At 33.6% G+C, this 18,742-nt stretch overlaps 3 protein-coding genes across 3 annotated transcripts; 1 reads left to right on the top strand and 2 right to left on the bottom strand.

Annotated features, from left to right (window-relative positions):
* Window positions 1-568: 568 nt before the first annotated feature.
* LOC114733103 (protein BPS1, chloroplastic) lies at window positions 569-1,543 on the top strand. Its single transcript, XM_028920506.1, has one exon. The coding sequence runs from the start codon at window positions 569-571 to the stop codon at window positions 1,541-1,543; it is 975 nt and encodes a 324-aa protein (XP_028776339.1).
* A 4,242-nt stretch (window positions 1,544-5,785) lies between these two features.
* LOC114733041 (agamous-like MADS-box protein AGL15) lies at window positions 5,786-10,131 on the bottom strand. The gene is made up of 8 exons (XM_028920452.1): window positions 9,785-10,131; window positions 8,921-8,996; window positions 8,007-8,074; window positions 7,812-7,911; window positions 7,668-7,709; window positions 7,105-7,146; window positions 6,834-7,006; window positions 5,786-6,198 (listed from the first exon to the last, which is right to left on the bottom strand). Exons 1-8 carry the CDS (start codon window positions 9,964-9,966, stop codon window positions 6,111-6,113), a joined length of 771 nt encoding a protein of 256 aa, XP_028776285.1. The 5' UTR covers window positions 9,967-10,131; the 3' UTR covers window positions 5,786-6,110.
* Window positions 10,132-13,949: 3,818 nt separating this feature from the next.
* Window positions 13,950-17,934, bottom strand: LOC114733047 (EEF1A lysine methyltransferase 4). Its single transcript, XM_028920457.1, has 8 exons — window positions 17,565-17,934; window positions 15,549-15,662; window positions 15,379-15,447; window positions 15,214-15,233; window positions 15,075-15,127; window positions 14,938-14,968; window positions 14,757-14,838; window positions 13,950-14,455 (listed from the first exon to the last, which is right to left on the bottom strand). The coding sequence occupies exons 1-8, from the start codon at window positions 17,746-17,748 to the stop codon at window positions 14,250-14,252; spliced, it is 759 nt and encodes a 252-aa protein (XP_028776290.1). The 5' UTR covers window positions 17,749-17,934; the 3' UTR covers window positions 13,950-14,249.
* Between the last annotated feature and the right edge of the window lie 808 nt (window positions 17,935-18,742).

The following is an 18,742-nucleotide window of genomic DNA, read 5'->3' on the forward strand; positions in this document are numbered from 1 at the left end:
CAAAATAATTTTGGATATTTGAGATCTTTTATAATCCATCACAATAATTTCCCAAAGGGAATAAGTAACCTTACGTACGTTTATATATATTTTTTAATTTTGTTTACTGTGTAAGATATTTTATAATTCTACCGTTGAATTCATGGGAAAAATCTAGATGATTAATTATTAATTTCATCACGGGGCTTCAAAGATATTTTATGTTTTACCGTCGTATATGAAAAAATCTAGAGAGACAGAGGGAGACACATTTTCTCTCTCTAGATTGTTCCCCCTCACGAACTTCTCCTTCCCGGAACCTGCGGGTTCTGCACGTGGACCCACTTTCGGCGATGCGGTCGAGATCAAGAACAACGTGTCCCCAGCGTTAACGCAAAACCGAGTCGACTGATTTGACTACCTCCCTACCAAAAAGCCACACCCCTTGTTTCTGACTTTTCCTTTTCCTCCGTCCTTTTAACGTTTATATAAAACCTAATCCTCACCCTCTCTCTCCAACCTTAGCAACCAAACATTCAAACCTCGTCCCTTCCTCTCTAATCTTCGTTTCGTGTTTTGCTTATCTCCGATGGCACTGTTGCTTCAGAAATTCGCCAGGTTTCAGAAGCAAACCCCTCCTCTTCGTCATGATTCACAGGAGGAACTTGCTCTCTCTGCTTCTCTGCAGGATTTTCGGTCCCAGATTTCCAAGTTGGTCACGCAATTAGGGTTCAGTTTGGGAAATCCCTCCCCTCCGAACCTTTCTTTGTCCTGGATCAACAAGTGCTTTGGGCTGTTACCGGCTGCCCACAAGGCGTTTGCGAATCTGGCTGTTGATATCGATTATCCGATCAGTAAGTGGAGCTCTGATTCTATCGAAGGGTATCTCAACTACTGCTTGGGTTTGCTTCAGCTTTTTAATGTAATTTCTTCTTCTCTCTCTCACATCGGTCAATCTCGGCTTTCTCTGTCTTTTGGGTTGATTAAGCTCAAGAAATCGGCTTCTTCCGCGAAAGATCATCTGAAGGGAATTGAAATCGGTTCTGGCAAGAATCATAACAAGATTACCCACAATTTGGAGGGTGGATTTAGCAGTGGAAGTGAGAAATCAAAGGATTTCTCTGGGAAAGAAAGGGTTCTTGGAGAGGCTATTAGTGAGCTAAGAAGTGTAGGATTCTGGGTGTGTGGAATTGTTCTCTCAGCTGTAGCCGGCGATGCCGGCTCGTATATGGAAATCAGGAAAAAATCATGCGTGTTTCCTGGATCTCGCTCGGTTCTTCTCCCACTAGATTCAAAAATCGGTGAGAAACTCCCGGTTTTGAAGGAGGTGAAAGAGATCAACGATGCTGTGGGTGATCTTCTTGCTGCTTCCGACTCTGAAGATGCTGCGAAAGATGATGCGGCCCTGGAGTTACAAAAGAAGGTGGATTCGTTCCAGAAAGGACTGGACGATCTGAGCAAGGAGGTTGATGATATGTTTAACAAGGTCATGACACAGAGAAACGAATTGATTGACTGCTTCAGATTCAGAGACCGATCACCTAGGAAAAAATCCGTTGCTTGATCTGAATTTTACCGTTCAAGATTGGCAGGATTATGTTTTTTTTTTTTTTAGTTTTTTTCTTTTTTAAAGGGTCTTTGTCCTTTGGGTGTATTGATGTTAGTAATGCTAATAATAATATATGTAAATATTTTGTAATTTCTTTGCGTAATAGTAGTACAGTGATTTTGTACTTATCTTTGAAGAATATATGATTTTTCAAAAGAAATTGGCTTTGGCTACCTATATCTTTTCAAAAAGATTAATTTCTACGCGTTAAGGTGTTGACAATGAATAGTAGTCTACTAGTTGCTTGGTAGGTTGATCGGGCCCCTATGAGCCTGCCGTGTCAGTATTATTATATTACTATGCTACTATTATTCGTCTGGTGATGACGTGTTCCGCGTTTCAGGAAAGCTACCGGTGCCGTCCTTTCAAACGCAGCGTTTTAATTCGTGACAACTGAGGAAGTATCTCAGCGGTTAACATTGCAACAGATCTTGGCCGTTCGTGCTGCTTGACCCCCGGTCCCTGATCAGAGAGAGCTTTTCAGCATATGGGGTGGGATCGGGGGAGAAAAAAATAAAGATAGTTAAACTGATGTAGTGGTTTAAAAATTAACGAGTCAGGTCAAGATTCAACTTGTCATATTAAAATAATACAATTTAATTAAAAAAATATAACAACAATGCTAATCACTAACAACAAAATATAAGAAAATACAATAATTTGATTATAACAATAACAAAGTGTAATAATATTAAGAATTTTGATTTCTATAATTACTTAATGACCAAAATTAATAATTATTGATACTAAAATTATTATTAAAATTCATAATTATTGAGATATTAGAAGCTAAAACAGAGAAAATAGAATCAATAATAATATAATTATCTAAACCGGTTCACGTTAGTTTTTACCAGTTTGCCATCGGTTTGAATTGTAGCTACTTCATTGATTACGTCAAACCAAATCACTGGCCAGTTCATTGATTTTTTGGTTGAGTCGACTGGTTCGATCCGGTGTTTTTTTCATTGGGCAGGACTGGCCTCTCAAGACAAAAAATTGGACTGAACACAAACTGGTTGAGGTAGTGGTTCAAGACTTAGTTTGTTGGATTGACATCAACTCGGGGTCAAACTGGTCATATTAAAATAAAATAATTTAATTAAAAATAACAAAATACAATAATATTAATAATCACTAATAACAAATATAAGAAAATATAATAATAGTTTGATTGTAACAATAACAAAATACAACAACATTGAGAGTTTTGATTTTTACAATTCATTAATAACTAAAATTAATAATTATTGATACCAAAATCACTACTAAAATCCATTCAAATATATAGTAATTGAGATAGTGGGAGTTAAATAAGAAAAAATAGGATCAATAACTAGAGCGAGGAAAATGGGTCGAGCTTGTCAAGGCTGCTCATTTAGGCTCAAAAATTGTGAGGGTTGGGCTTAAAAGGGTTGGCCCTATAGGACCGAGGGTTTAAAAAAACTAGCCTTGCAGGGCCGAGAATCAGCCATTTAGGCCGTTTTATATTTTTTTGTTTTTCAAATTTTTTTTGTAATTTTAATATTATTAATTTTTTTTACATTGTTAATGATACTTTAAATATTATCATTTTGAAATTAAATTTCACAAAATGATTTGATTTATTTGGTTTTAGACAATAATTTATCTAGTTAAATTTTAAAAAAATGGGTTAATTTGAAATTTAATAATGATTTGATTTATAATATATGTGTTGATATTTTAAAACTATATATATTTGATAAGAGAGTATTTTTATATTTATATTACTTGTTATTCTATAATTTGAATTAAAAATTTATGAGTTTCAACAAATACTTGTCAAACTAAAGTAAAATAATAGTTAGAGTGTAAAATTTAAAAGTAAAATTCCTATAAAGAAGAAAAACTTGATATTTTTACTAAGAAAAAAGAGCATACTCATGAAGAAGAGCAATTGATTATAGTGATGATGAAATTTTAAAAAATTAATAATAGTATTTGTTTATTACACATTTGCACTACTCATAAAACTTTTGAATGTTGTTGTCTGGTTGATAGATGTTTTAGATATTCTCGGATGTTGATAGATCTTTAGATATAGTAATGTTTTGTATTTGTAACTTAATTTTATTCACATTTATATATTTTATTAATAATTTCATTAGTTTGTTTCCATTTTTTGACTAAAAAATATAATAAATATGGAAAATAATATTTTTTCTAAACGAGCTAAAAGCCTGTGGGCTGGCATTAAGCCCGTCAACAAACGAGCTTAACAAATTAGAGTATTTTTGAAATTTTAACCTTGTAGGATTGGCTCGTTTAAACCCGTTGGCCCTATTATTCCTGTCTCTATCAATAGCAACATAATAATTCAAACTAGTTCATCATCAATTTTTACTAGTTCATGCCAGTTTAATTGGTTCGATATCGGTTCACCTCTTAACTGGTTTAAAACAAGTGAACTGGCCAGTTCGGTCTGATTTTTTGTTCTTTGCTTAAATAAGATTATCTTTAATAGGAAGATATCTACGTGTAAACAAAAAAAGTCTCAATTCATGTTCAAGACAAGAACCGACTCTTGAGACTCAATCCGCCTAAATTTTTATTATTAACATTCTTTTTTAAAAAAAATCTTATAAATATAATTATTAATTGTCCTTTTTTATTAAAAAAAAAAGATTGTCCTTTTTTGTTCAATGGAGTCACGACAACTTCCCCTCAGAACAAAAAAATCAAACTAAACTGAGCAGTTTTGGTTTACATAGTGAATCGGTCAAGAGCTAAAAACTGATTTGATACTAGCTCAGCTCTTGACTAATTCGATACCACTGGATGATTCACTGGTTTTCCAATTAAATCGGCCAATTCAATCTGATTTTTTGTTCTATTCTCAAACAAGATTATCTTTAATAGGAGTATATCTATGTGTAACCAGAAAAAGCCCAATTTATGTTCAAAAGACAAAAGCCGACTCTTGAAACCCAACCCGTCTAAATTTTTTTGTATAAAAGAAAAGAAGATAAATTTTTATTGTTAACATTCTTTTTTTAAAAAAATCTTATAAATATAATTATTAATTGTCTTTTTTCATCCAAAGAAAACAAATTATCCTTTTTTGGTCAATGGAGCCACAACAAACCCCCTTATAGAATAACAAAATCAGACTGAATCGGCTGGTTCCGGTTTAGGCAATGAATTGATCAAGTTAAACTGATATTGAGCCAATGAAATCAGTGTGAACCGGTGAAAACTAATAAAAACTTATGTGAATTGATGATGAACTAATTTAAATGATTATATTGCTATTGATCCTTTTTTTTTTCCGTTCAACTCTTAATATCTCAGTTACTATAAATTTGAATGAATTTTAGTAGTGATTTTGGTATCAATAATTATTAATTTTAGTTATTAATGAATTGTAAAGATCAAAACTCTTAATGTTATTATACTTTGATCTTATTACAACCAAATTATTGTTGTATTTCTTAGTATTTTATTATTAATGATTATTGATGTTATTGTATTTTATTATTTTCAAGTAAATTATTTTATTTTAATATGACTGATTTGACTCTGAGTTGATTCTGGTTTGATCACATAACTCTTAAACTACTATTTCTATCAGTTTAATATCCAGTCTGATTTTTTATTTATTGTGTTTGAGGCACGGGCACACTTTTAAATGTGCTTGAAGGCTTAAATGGCTACCTGTCCAGCCCAAAAATTGAAATATGTTATCCAAGCCAAATCATGAAAAAAGTGGGTAGGGCTGGAAATATTTTCATTACGTTTTTTTTTTTGGGGGGGGGGGGGACCTTGTGCTTCATGACCTGCCCTACTTGGCAACATGCATCCAAAGACCAAACATGCTTTAAATAAATTTCTCATCAATTATCTGATTAGAAAACAAAAATTAAATATAACTCTTCTAAATACAGTAATGTAATCTCATGTTTACTAATGATTAATTTAATCTAATTCCAAGTTTACGAAGAAAAAAATCTTTGTTAAGAAATTCAACCCATTAGCTAAGAAACTCTTTCTTTTCAATCTCCCAGAGGGTGAGGAGGTGACAGATTTAGCTTCACAAGGTATCTGTTGAATAACACTTCCAAGGATGATTTAAAATTCCATTGATAAGTAACCCTTTTATCTCCGCAATGCCGATTTATGCAGCTGCATCTAAGCTTCCAACTATAATAAATGACCAAGGAGAAAGGAAGAAGACAATGAAAAATGAACATTGGATGATAAAATTAAGCCTAAAAGCTAAAAGCATCATTCTCTTCCTGGGATCTTTCAAAAACAAGGTTCATGATTTTCATTTTTCCCAGCTCATTACACCCAAATTTGGTTAAAAAAACGGGGAAGAAAAATTCTGCATCCTGCGAATCAATTTCCTACAAGGGAAGAGCCAAAATCTACTTTCTACGAGTTCTTTTTTCCTTTTAGGGGTCACCTAGGGATCCTACCTTTCACCTGTAGCCTAAACTCTTACTGTGCACAACTATAACTTCACTAAATTAGTCTCATCTCTTCTGGTCCCTGATTTGGATCAGAGTAGAGCCATTTGAGATTCAGAGTCATTGGAGAATGTTTCTTTCTCAGGTGCCTTCCTCTTGTGATGAACATCAGTAGGCAACCTACAGGACAGGAGCCATATATGAGAATATATTAAGGAACCTATGAACTTAGGGAGACTAGTTTTAGGGGGTGTTTGGATGGCATGAGGAGTGCTTTTGAAAAATACTTTTCAGCAAATCGAGATAAACTCCTCCATATATTTACTTCGTATACTGTAAATCACTTTTGAAACTATAGTTTGATTTCCATCCAAATACCCCCTTAATCACGAATGAACATGTAAGCATGTCAGATACACTTTTTAACGAAGATCCATTATGTACACTATAATAATGTCTTTTTATGGTTCGCTTGATCTATTTTTGAAGACCGGTCCCACCTTAGAAAATTTAGTGCAATTAAGTATGCGAAAATTCTAGGGAAGACAAGATCAACATGTTATGCCCTAGCAGGAAAACATAATAGCTAAACATCTAATGCAAATTCATTGAAGTTCTAACCTTGATAGTTATCAAGTTATAATGTAGATCACAAAGCAGCTGAGGCCACCATAAACATGAATGATATATATGGGTATTGCTTACATAGCAATCAACAAAAGAGATTGATGAATATGATAGCTCACAGAGAAATTGCAATGCATAAGGATTTCAAGTAACTCAGTTTCTAAGTTAGGCAAAGAGAAGTAGAATACCCTAAATGCAAGGTAGTGTCTGAATCCCCATTCTCATTTTCACAGTTACTGACCAAGTTGGAACTTATGACACCATTATTTACAGGGGCGTCCCTTCTTTCCCCATGGTGGTATTGAAGAAAAGATGGGACCACATGCTCAGTTATAGGAAACAAACAGCGAAGCTCCTCGATCTGCAACACATTTCAGGAGAAACAGAGTCATAAGAAATACATTGTTCCAGACATACAATTTTGTATAATTAATTTCACATTTGGTAAAATAAACTTGCCTGCCTGCGCAAAGTTTCATTCTCCAACATTGCCCTTTGCTCCTGAAAGAATAAATTAAACTCATTAGTTCATTACCATACGGAAGAGATATATTTTCGCCCCTTGTGACTTTTGAGAAGATATAAGTGCATGCTGAAGCAGCACACAATCCTCAAGATGATAGAGATTTAAGTGCATCCATTTGTGTCAATTTGAGAAACTCTGACGGTTTAGGATTCAAGCCCAATAACTAGAAAAATTCATTATACAAACTTACTATTTACCAAAGAACTTCATAGCTAATTCTTGTACATAGGGAATACTTGAGAAAACCAACTATTAATAAATTCCCATCCAAGAGTTGACAACTAATCCATTAAAAGGAGCTTGATTTCTTTCAGGCTTGCTTGGTCATGGCTCATGACTGAATACTTCCAGGCTAATCTCAAATCTTGCAATGATCCATTGTTAACACAAAATTCCTGACTTTTACTAACAAAAGGCTCGCGGTGTCTCCTAAATTTGAATGTTAATTTATCTCATTTGAGAAAAGTCTGCATGATAAGGTCAGATTCCAATATACCTGTACTCTCGACTGCTCCAGTTGCTCCAAAAGCAATTCCTCCTGTAAAGAAACATTAAGGCACATACCAACCAATGAATTATAGTTTATTAGTGGGGGAAAAAACTCTAAAGACAGAAGAGAATAGAGTAAAATGAGAAAAACCTTCTTCTCCTTGACAGACAATAACGCTTCATTAAGTTGCTGCTCAAGCTGATGCAATTCTTTTAAATTCAACCCAGTCAGGTCCTTACCCAATAACCGCCTGTAAAATCAGGAGTTAATATTCATGAGAAATGCACAAATGAGCATAATATATTAAACAAGACGAGATTACGAGAACACATTGAAAATACATACAGCTGCTTCTTTTCTAGCTTTGCAATTTCATCTTTCAGAGTCTCCACTGCCTTAGGATCTTCCTTCTTCTGAAAAAAGAAAATTGTTAGATGATAATCCCACGAATGGATCAAAAGGAAATGACAATAAGGAAGTACCAACTGCTTAATGCAAGAAGCAGCAATAGAAGAATGGTTAAGAAAGCAAAGAATTTTTAATTGCTAGATGCTGCCATTTGAACTGGAGCAATTCGCTTCTTGTTGTTTGTTTAATGAACGCTCACTAGTGCTTTAAAATTCCTAATATTTGCAGAGCAAGAATAGGAGATCATTTTTCCTAATTTCATCTGCAGTTCTTAAATATTGGAGTTTTAGTGCAGCAGACTTGTACCAGAGTAATTTTAATAGTGCCGTCGCTTTTCAGCATTTCCCATCTCTAGTCGTAGAAAGTGGAGTATCATATACAGCATGTCAAAATTTGGCATAAATATTCAAGATTACACATATATATAGGAACATCAATTGCAAGCCGAAATCAAGAGATTGGCCAGTTATGTTAGGCTTGCTAATAGGATCCTCAATAAAGTCCGTACTTGATAGCAACTATAATGCTTATTCATGAAGGTCAAGAATATAAATTACTTATACCTAAATAGTAGGTAGAGCCCACAAGTAAATAAAACATTCAAACTAGATTAACATAGCAGTTCCACAAACAACGAAGTTCTGTAGCTTGAAGGATGAGTAACTGCGTATTATTTAAATCAAGGAAGATATATTGAAAGTCCCCAACATTAACTATCACAACAAAATAATGTGCGTTGGCCGGAGGCACACTTTGTAGCTGGATGGACAGGAAACCATGAACTACCTTAAATTAGGGAAAAGATTATGAATTTTACTGTGTTCATGTTTCATGGATATATGACAGAGTACCTCTGTCTTGCATTCCACCACAGCAGCCTCTGAAGAATTAAAGCATTTGTTGTATCTTGTAAGTGTTCGCATCATACTGCAAGAGTAAATTGCAAGTACAAAGACACATGTTTGGTTAGTAGGAACTATGTTATATCATTTGCTAGGCCATATGCTGAGTTTACTCAAATGCATATGAATGTATGAGATCAAGATTTTTCTGGTCAAAAACTATCATTCAAGCTGCTTATACAACGACAATTAGTAAAAATATAAAATCTGCACCATAAATCTCAGGAGTGCAAAAAATTAACATGGCACTTCAAAATCTTGAAGACACCCAGTTGCAGTAAAACAGTGCATGCCATCTTGTTGCTGAACACAACTTCAAAAGGCAATTCAAGTTCATAATATGAGATAGAGGTCATATGAACGAAGTCAAAAACGAGAAAAAGGAAACAGAAAAAGTTCAAGTTTTCATTTACTTCAAATTCACTTCAGGAAGCTTGTGATAAGATGATCAATTCGAGGAGCACAAATACCCATCATATAAAAACTTAGACAGAGAAAAGAAGTGATTTACGACAATGTTTTAGAAAAATGAAGAGAAATGCGTTGAGATACGCCAGAAACGAAGGAACTCTACATAACACAGTAAGGGCCAAAGATGTAGAAGTCTACTATTTTTTTTTTAAGAAATGGAAGAAAATAGCGCATGCAAATAATGTAAATATATAAAAGAGGAACAAAAGCGACATAATTCATGTCAACCAAACTTCCAAGAACACGCTGAAATTTCCCAGCCTAGTTTATAGAAACAACAGGGGCTGTAGTGAAAAACAACATGCAATGAAATCGAAAGTTCAAAAAAATTTAAACGCATACCCAGAACTCGAAAACTCGAAAAGCTTCCCTGTATTAGAGAAAATGATCACAGCAACCTCGGCGTCACAGAGAATAGCAAGTTCCTGAGCCTTCTTAAGCAATCCATTACGCCTCTTGGAGAATGTAACTTGCCGGCTGTTCGCATTCTCGATCCTTTTGATTTCAATCTTCCCTCGACCCATTTCTCTAACTCAGAAGAAATCACAGAGACCCAACTGATCAAAACCCAGAAGCAGAACCAGAGTCAAGATCAATCCGGGGTTCAATGCAGAGATCTCTGTTTCGAGAAATTGATTGAGCTCTCTTTCTTCCTCTCTAGCAACCCCTAAAGGAGCTTCCTTTCTGGATTTTCTAAAGCTCCCTTTGGTGTTTTGAAGGGGTTTTTGAGGGAAAGACTCTAAATTTGGAGAAGAGGAATAGAGATGGAGAGAGAGAGAAAGAAGAGAGAGCGTTTTAACCCCAAATGGCGAGAGACTGGAAACGGCAACTTTCTTTGCATGGCTCTGTATCTATCTATTTAGAGTAGTGCATGACTCTTTTTTGCCACATTTGGAGTGTTTTCGTGCCATTGGGTATCCGCTGGGTCCCACTTCCTTCCTTATATTTCCTTTTTCCATTTTCTTCTTCAGGTTGTTTCTAATTTTATATCTGTATTTTTTTTAATGGCAATTCACTTTTTCTTCTTTCGTGTTACCTATTTTACTCAACGAATTCAAAATTCATAAAACCCTTCAAATGTTAACCTTTTAGTTAGGAATTAGATTGTAAATCTCGTACCTTGTGTGGAATTTAAAAGATAAATTATGATAAAGGTCGTTGCTTTTAACTTGGAAATAAAAGATGTAATTTCCATATTATATAGATATTTTATGAGAAATTATTTATTCTTTTAGTTAAAATTTTTATATTACATTTATAGACATATTAGGAGAAAAAATTGTTCAGATATGCTGTTGTTTCTTTTTCCTGATTTGTTTCTATTTCTTTCTTATTTGCCACTTATGGCAACTGCAATTAATAGCATAGGCACCACCAGAATTAGGTCAAGAGTAGTGTTCTTATGGTACTTTCTGTCTTCTGGAAAGTATAAGAAAGTGAGAAGTTAACATCTCACAATGCTTTTAATAGCAAAAATTCACCTTTATGTTAATTATTTCTTTTTTTAAAAAAATGGTTAATAGCAATGGGATAACTAGAAAAGAAAGGGAGCAATTTGCTAAAAAATTAATTCAAAAAAGATAGAGAGGGAAAAAATTGAAATCCAAGACTCAAATCCAATATACGTAACATGCACACTTGCCCTTATTGCAATAATTAAAAATTATTAAAATTAAGGATTGATGAGTTACTAGTTGACACTTGTTCATTCACTATGGGATTTTTCACTTCGATAATTAGTAAAAGAGAAGGGAAAAAAATCTTACTAGCATCTAATGAGATATTTTGAATCATTTTGAATATTTTTGGAAATGATATCTGGGCCACTTATAGTATTGTGAATATTTTGTTGCTTTAATAAATGTTTAGGATGCTCTACATTATTTATTTTAATTTTCACAATGATTTTATATTAGATAGCAGAAAAATACATAATAAAAATATTTTTAATTATAAACTTAACAATATTACTTTATATCAAAATTTTTAATTTTTAAATTATTCAAATCAAATTTAACGGATTTTGATAGTTTTCCTTCTGTTGTTAGGAGCACAAGAATTGAGATCCCTTCTAAATCCCACCAAAATGTGTAAACGAGATTTACATTTAAAAAAAAAAAGATATTTACACACATATATCTATATTTTTTGTGTTTAACAAAGGTATATTCCAGCTTGGTAAAGTCAAAGAAGACTAAATTGATACTATTCCCTTTGCCAAACTAAGTTGATGCTATTTATAATCTATATTTAGCTTCCTGCAAAAATATCGAGTATATAAAATAAATAAATAACCAAAAAGTAGGTGCTCGCCTGGTAAGAAGCTCTGGCCAAAAAAAAAAAAGACTTGAGAGGAAAGCATTGAATATGGAGGAATGAGGATTGCATTAAATCTCAAAAAAAAAAAAAAAGGAGAAAAAAAGAAGAAAATATTGGAAGTGGCAAAAGGGTAAATAGAGGAATGTCAAAAAATTCAAAAAGATGGTTTCCAAAACAAGAGAAGTAGGGGAAAAGTGATGAAAAATGTGGAGAAGAACTGTTACTTTAAGAGTTTTTGTCTTTTTGCCTTTTATGATATGTGAAGAATTGAAGATGATCCACCTCTTGCTTGCTCCCATCCCTTTCTCTCTCATCTTCCTCTTTTTTTTCCCTCATAAGCCTCAAAGTGGACCCTCCTAAATTGGTATGAATTTAATTGCTTCTTTTGGTTTTGGTTAATTCTAGAGTTTTCCAAGCCATATTCGTGGTTGGAAGAATTTAATAGGAAAGGGCCAAAAAAGAAAGAAATAATTTTATCAAAAAAGAAAGAAATAAATAATATATCGGTTTGCGTTTTCCCCCTTTATTAAGGATGCAAGAATATAAAAGGAAAAAAAACAATTAAGGATATATCTATGAATCTTGTTATCAATATCAAGACTTTGTTGGTTAATAATTTATAAATATCTCCATAAATATATATTAAGTTGTGATTGTGAAACCTACTTTAGTCTCGGAGAGCTATAACACCTACCCCTTTTTGTCATTTGAAAAAATGCATGAATATAAAAACAAGAAAATAAATTTAAGATAAATTTGAAAGTTTATTTCTCAATTTTTGTTCATCAAAGCTAAACAATAATAATAAATTATTTTAATGCTTGGATAGCATTTTAAACAAGGGGAAATTTCTTTTTGATTATGATACGAGAGACCATAATTTACCCATTTCATTATTACCTTGTTACTATCTCTACTCCTTAATGTAAAAGCTAATTTGACATTCAATTTGGTCACAAATATAAGACTTCAATATATTTTGTCTCATATTTATCCTTTTTTTCTAAATAGTTATTGTAAGTAGTTTTAGCTAATATACTTAGTTAACAAGGGTATTTTAGAAAAAACAACACATATTTATTACAAATAACTAACTTAACTAATTTTCTTAATCTACTCAAATTAGTCTATTACTCCTCCGATCCTTAATATATGACTTAATTATTGAGTTAGTTTTGATTCTAAATATAAGATTCATTTCTCATATTTATCAATTTTTTCTAAATTACCCTTATGGATACTCCTTAACCATAATCAAGTAGAAGAGGAAGATGGGATATTAAGAAAAATGATTATGGTGTTTTAGAAAAATATGTTATATTTTTTATAATTAACTAACTTACCTAACTTTTTAATCTAATCAAATTAGTTAAATGATCTTATATTAAGAACCGGAAGAGTAGTTTTTCATCTTTAAGGACCGGAAGTAATATTACCATCAGTTAGCTAACTTGCTAAATTGTTGGCAAAAAAAAACAAAAAACTAACTTGCTATGTTAATAGCCATCTATTTTATTGCTGATGAGTATGGTTTCCTGCACATTAAATGTGAAAGACCTAATGCACATAGGCGTAGGTCTCAACTTGGGCCCAGCTTACTTAAGGCCCATTATGGTCCAGGTATTGGCCTAAGCCGATTAGCTAAGGCTCGTCTTGACCACACATGCACGTAACCATAAAAGGATATAAAATTCTCTTTCCAAGTTTTAAAAAAAAAAAAAAAAGGAAAGGAAAGGAAAGATATAAAATTAAGTGATGACATATATGTTGACCGCATGACCTTAATAACAAATTTTCCAATGACGGACAGAAATTGGAACTGTCCATATGCATTTATCATATTAGGCTTTAAAATTCTTTAAAATAATTTTAAAACATGCCTTTTGGAACAAATAAATGGGAAATTTTGTAAAACATCCATGTTTGAGAAGTCTATTAGCTAAAGGTATATGATACATTTCATCTACAACGGATAAAACTTTTCTTCAACTGTATAGAAGCCTCTAAAACGAAAGTCATTTACACATAACTAGATATACATTACATCCAATTGAGAAAGAATTGCACCCACTCAATTTAAGTCCTTGTAATTAATAAAATTTTCAAACTGGGTACTTTTTACCAATTTTCCCCAAACAATTTTGTTTTATGCAAAGAACAATCTTCATACGTAAAAACCCTATTTCCATGAACGATGCAACAAAAACCACACAAACTGATATAAAAGCAATATAACACAATGTGTGTAGCAATCTGTAATAACCCTTTGGTGATCACAATAATTTGAGTAATCTACAAGCTAAGACCACTGGTTTGATTCAAGAGAACATAATATTAATACAAAACATCCCAATGATGGTGGATACCTAGTTTCTTCAGTCTTTGAACAAACAGCAAAACACCATATAAATGTCTGTGGTATATATCAAAGCATTACAACAAGACAGAAGCTACCTTCATCCACTGCTTCAATGCAAGAACAGGAGGCCTATAATAAATTGGCCGCTAACCGGTAGGTCAGTTGATCGTCTATCTCAGCATCATCCACCTTTCTACAAACATATATATAGTGAGAATCTGGATCTTCCAAAACCCAGTCTTTTGGAATGAATCCCTTTTCATCCAGCGGAATCGGTTCCAACAATGATTTCCTTGATGAACTGCAACTTTCTGGCTTTTGAAATCCAGGTCTAGCTGCAGCAATTTTGAAGCACTTACTGTAAGATTCTATAATAAGAGAACAAACAATCTAATCTATATTACTCAACATGAAATGATGGTTCTCTGCAGTAATCATCAGTTACGTTCTCAAATATGAAATATGCAAGTTTTGAATCAAATTCTCCTGCTTTTTATTATATTCTTGACCAACCAAAAGCTCAAAATCCAGACTCTCAGTTCAACAGACAAAATTGTATGCAACCCATGATAAATAATTTCACAATGGTAAAAGATATCTTCTCAGTTAAGTGAAAAGGCAAAAAAAAAAACTTACGGATATTATACAATGTAACTTTCCAATTATACATCCGTCGTCCTAGATGAGGCATCCTTACTGTTGGATCACCATAGGTAATCTGCATATGGCAATTAGATAATCAATTTGGGTCCTCTGAACATTTAGAATGCATAACAAAGTGATAAAACTGAAGCTTCATCCATGGAAGTAAGATTACCAACAAGTAGGTCCCTCCTGGCTTTAGAAGTCTACAAAGAAGAAACCGGCCAGAGTGAGAATTTGAAAAATGAAGCATACTTATTTAAAGAGTTTTTGCACGAATCTCAAGAAATCAATCTCACTATAGTCTACAACCTACACACTTCTGCAAGCATCTGAGCAGCACTAATCGGAGCATCAGTACCACACTAAAAGATGATAAAGCAAATATGAGGATTAGAGCATGCAAATATTGCATAAAAGAGTTTAAAAGAATCAACAATAAAGTACATACCATCAATGAATCAAGAGTTCCTAGACCAAGCATCAGAGGAGATCAAGTGTAAATGAACAGCAAGAGTAAAGTATCATCAGTATATGAAGTATGTCATTAATTTTAAATATTCTACAAAAAAAAAAAATGGCAAGGTTTGCACTAAGAGCAGTAAATGACTCATACCCTTGTCAATTACACCATCAAATGAATCATCAGGAAAGAAGCTCATATCTCTGACATCCATCTGCATGTCTTGAGATTCATTAAGGAAATTTGCATAAGGATTAAGGTTGTGTTTGGTCAACAGATGAAGATTATAAAAAAGGATCAATATAAGATCATTGATATGATACATTTTAGCTGCGGGATGTACTCAAATTTTTTTTTCATCATGTCAATAGCGACTGCTGAAATATCAATATTCATGATGTCCTCATAACCGTCTTGGACCATATCCTCCGACATAACTACAAAGCAAAACAATTCTCTACGTAAGCTTCTTTAGAAAGGACAATTCAACATAAAATAAATCTCCCATTCTGTCATTCAAACAAAAAGAAGATGAAAAGGTATGACTGATTATAATGTGGATTCCTGACAACAAAACCTGTTCCTACTTTCTAGCATGTTAAGTACTCCGGATGGAAACTGGAGTCACAGAATTAAGATGAGTTTAACCCGTAACTATCTCCAATTGCCTAAATTATTTCAAATTCCTCGCTCGTGTAAAAGTAAAACCTCACTCTTTCATAGAGCAGAAACTTTACACTACCATTATCCATTTCCAATATGAATGCAGCTTAAATCCACCGAAACCATTCCTCTATTGTTGTGCGTTAAATTACCGAATCTTTCTTTGATTCGCTGATAAGTTTAGTAGTAATAATGCTAAGGCCCAGTTTCTCAGGTGTAGCATATTAGAATATCTCTAAACGAGTAAATGGGGCAGTAGGGAAAAAGACAGCAGTAGTGACAGCTATGCAACTGATTCTAGAGAAAAGGATGGGACAAGCGAAGAAAATGCAGAGGATGCAAATACAAATGGAAGGGTATGTTTGGCAGTTAGGGAGGGGGGCCTTTGGAGAAAATTGGAGGGCTAGCTAAAATTCTGAAGAATCCTGAAGGGATACAGCTAGTATCTTAAAGGCCCCTCATTGTCTTTCCTGCATTTCCTCTTCACTGGTTCAGCTGTCTATTGAGCCTGCTACTAAGTTTTCTTTCACTAGTTCCCCATTGAGAGCCTCTTATATAGAACTGTTTCATTGTATCCAACTGGAATAGGAGAAATATAGAGGTTTGTATCTTTTCTGGGGTTTTCATTAAATAATTATAATCATAAGCGCACGCACATGCAAACTTTTTGGAGCAATTAACTGGAATTATGGGAGTGAGTTCAGATATATGAACACATTCCAGCTTTTAGCTCCAGATGATTAAACATTATTACAGGTTTCTTCTTAAAGAAGTGAATTGCAGCTTTCTTCCTCTCTCAGCCTCGTCTCACCAATAAATGGGGACACATTGAATAAATCTCAAAAGATCAAGTCCGATCCATGATAGTGGAGCACCTCTGACGTAACAAACCAAGGTTGCAGTCCCAGATAGGGAAAGAAACATGGAACTTCTACTGAAGGGAGAAAGGGAAAAAATGTTCTTCGCAGTTAGGAAATCATTTTTATTTATCTGAAATGATCAATTCTACAAGTTATAGCTAAAATTAAGTATAAGTTATCTCTTATAAATCTGGAGATAGTATTATTAGGAGATGGATGACAATAGAGTCAAATGATTCAAATGCTCCAAATAATTGTATTGTGTTAAAACAACATAAAATCTCTTCTTTTGATACTCTGAAACAATAAAACAGTACCATCATCAATAAAACACCAGATATACTATCACATATTGGCCTCATGTCACAGCCACAGAAATTGAAGGACATAATAAGATCAGCCCTGAATCTGAGGAAGCTTCGAGTTTGGATACTCATAAGACTAGCCTCGAAAATAAATTAGGATTTATTCATGAAAAAGTATATGTTTCAGAGAAAGAAAGAGAACCCTAAACTTTATATGAAAAGTTAAACCAGAAAAGACATCCCGGATTCTTCACTTTTCTACCGAATTCTCAACAACCGAACAGGACTCCCAGCCAAAATCGCATCTTATGAAAATCGCGAAAACCAGAAACTAAAGGGATTTATCACAGCAGTCAACAAACAAGAACACCCTAAATTCTTTTCTTTTCTCTTGATTCACCATAACCAAACAACTGACCAAGCAGCTAAAACCCCGTCTTAGAACAACACAATATAAACTAATCGATCAAAAGAAAAACCCAGAAGTTTAAGAGTAAGTCAGGAAATTTACCGGCATTGCCACAGCCAACCATGAGAATCCGAGAAGAGGTAGGCATGTATTTACGAACGAAAGGCCTAAGAGCAGCATAACGCTGGTACCAGTCGAATGAGCCACCCTCTTGCATATAGCGAGCATCCCAATAGACTGCGTCACCATAGTTGTAGGTGTTGCAGCTAGATACGTCCCTATACATCTTCCCAGCGAAGAAGAAGAAAACAATAAGTATTTGCTATAAATCCCAGTGGTTTGTGAGAAGGTGGTGGCGGGGGTTCAATATTGCAGGCTGGGTGGTGACGCGTGGTGAAGAATGGGGTGGTTGTTTGTTGCCGTTGTCGAGTGGGTTGGGTTGTGTGGTGAATAGGGGTGGGTGTAGTGAGCATGAGTGGTGGTGGAAGTAGACCAAGATTGAGGAAAAAGAAAGAGGACAGGAAAAAAAAAAAAAAGAATAAGGAGGAAGCAAAGTTTTCAATTTGTCGCTTTGCGTAGAGTTTAGACTTGGGTTGGGACATCGTCGCATGGGTGTTCTTGTCTCGGAGAACACGGAGTGTGGGGCGATGTCTTTAACTTGACAGTTTGCTGACTCGTCTGTGATGAAACCACAGGGAATGAAGCTATGGCCATTTTGGTACGTTGTCTAGTTTGTCTTGGTTGTTGGCATCTTATGATAGGTTGTTCGTTTTCTCAAAATGAGACGACTTCCTCATCAAATACTAATTTTATTTCCTAGCATGGAGAGAATTATACTTGAAATACTTTCGGCCATTAAATATGAGTATCTCTCCTGATACATAATTTAAATATTAATTTGTTATATTGTGAGAAGTTAGTCCTTTCCGTTAGATACAACTCTGTTGATATCAATACTACTTTTTTACTTGGCAAGTATTTAAAGAAATAAGTGGTTTTTTTGCCACAAAAAAAAATCATAGTATGAACTGATAAAGCCATATAGGACAAAGATCCATAAAATAAAAGCTCTATGAAAAATATACAATGTAAAGACAAATTATTTAGTACTCTTTCGGTTTTTAATATAGAACTTAATTATTTAGTTGATTTTGATTATAAATATAAAACTTATTTATTATATTTATAAATTTTTTTCTAAATTATCCTATTGATACTCCTCAACCATAATTAAGTAGGAATGGGAGGAATGATATTAAAGAGAATGATTATGTTATTTT

The sequence above is a fragment of the Neltuma alba genome, unplaced genomic scaffold (assembly GCF_004799145.2).
Source record: "Neltuma alba isolate B1F8T4 unplaced genomic scaffold, ASM479914v2 tig00012964_pilon, whole genome shotgun sequence".
NCBI classification, from domain to species: Eukaryota; Viridiplantae; Streptophyta; class Magnoliopsida; order Fabales; family Fabaceae; genus Neltuma; species Neltuma alba.

What these genes read in the sequence shown, in the direction of transcription:
- LOC114733041 (XM_028920452.1), bottom strand. Translation starts at nt 9,966, where the DNA reads ATGGGTCGAGGGAAGATTGAAATCAAAAGGATCGAGAATGCGAACAGC. An exon ending in TTCGAGTTTTCGAGTTCTGG is followed by an intron (nt 8,997 to 9,784) that starts GTATGCGTTTAA and finishes TTACTCTTGCAG; the next exon opens with TATGATGCGAACACTTACAA. An exon ending in GACACTACCTTGCATTTAGG is followed by an intron (nt 6,199 to 6,833) that starts GTATTCTACTTC and finishes CCTGTCCTGTAG; the next exon opens with GTTGCCTACTGATGTTCATC.
- LOC114733047 (XM_028920457.1), bottom strand. Translation starts at nt 17,748, where the DNA reads ATGTATAGGGACGTATCTAGCTGCAACACCTACAACTATGGTGACGCA. An exon ending in GTACATCCCGCAGCTAAAAT is followed by an intron (nt 15,448 to 15,548) that starts GTATCATATCAA and finishes ATGAATCTCAAG; the next exon opens with ACATGCAGATGGATGTCAGA. An exon ending in CAGGAGGGACCTACTTGTTG is followed by an intron (nt 14,839 to 14,937) that starts GTAATCTTACTT and finishes TGCCATATGCAG; the next exon opens with ATTACCTATGGTGATCCAAC.
- LOC114733103 (XM_028920506.1), top strand. Translation starts at nt 569, where the DNA reads ATGGCACTGTTGCTTCAGAAATTCGCCAGGTTTCAGAAGCAAACCCCT.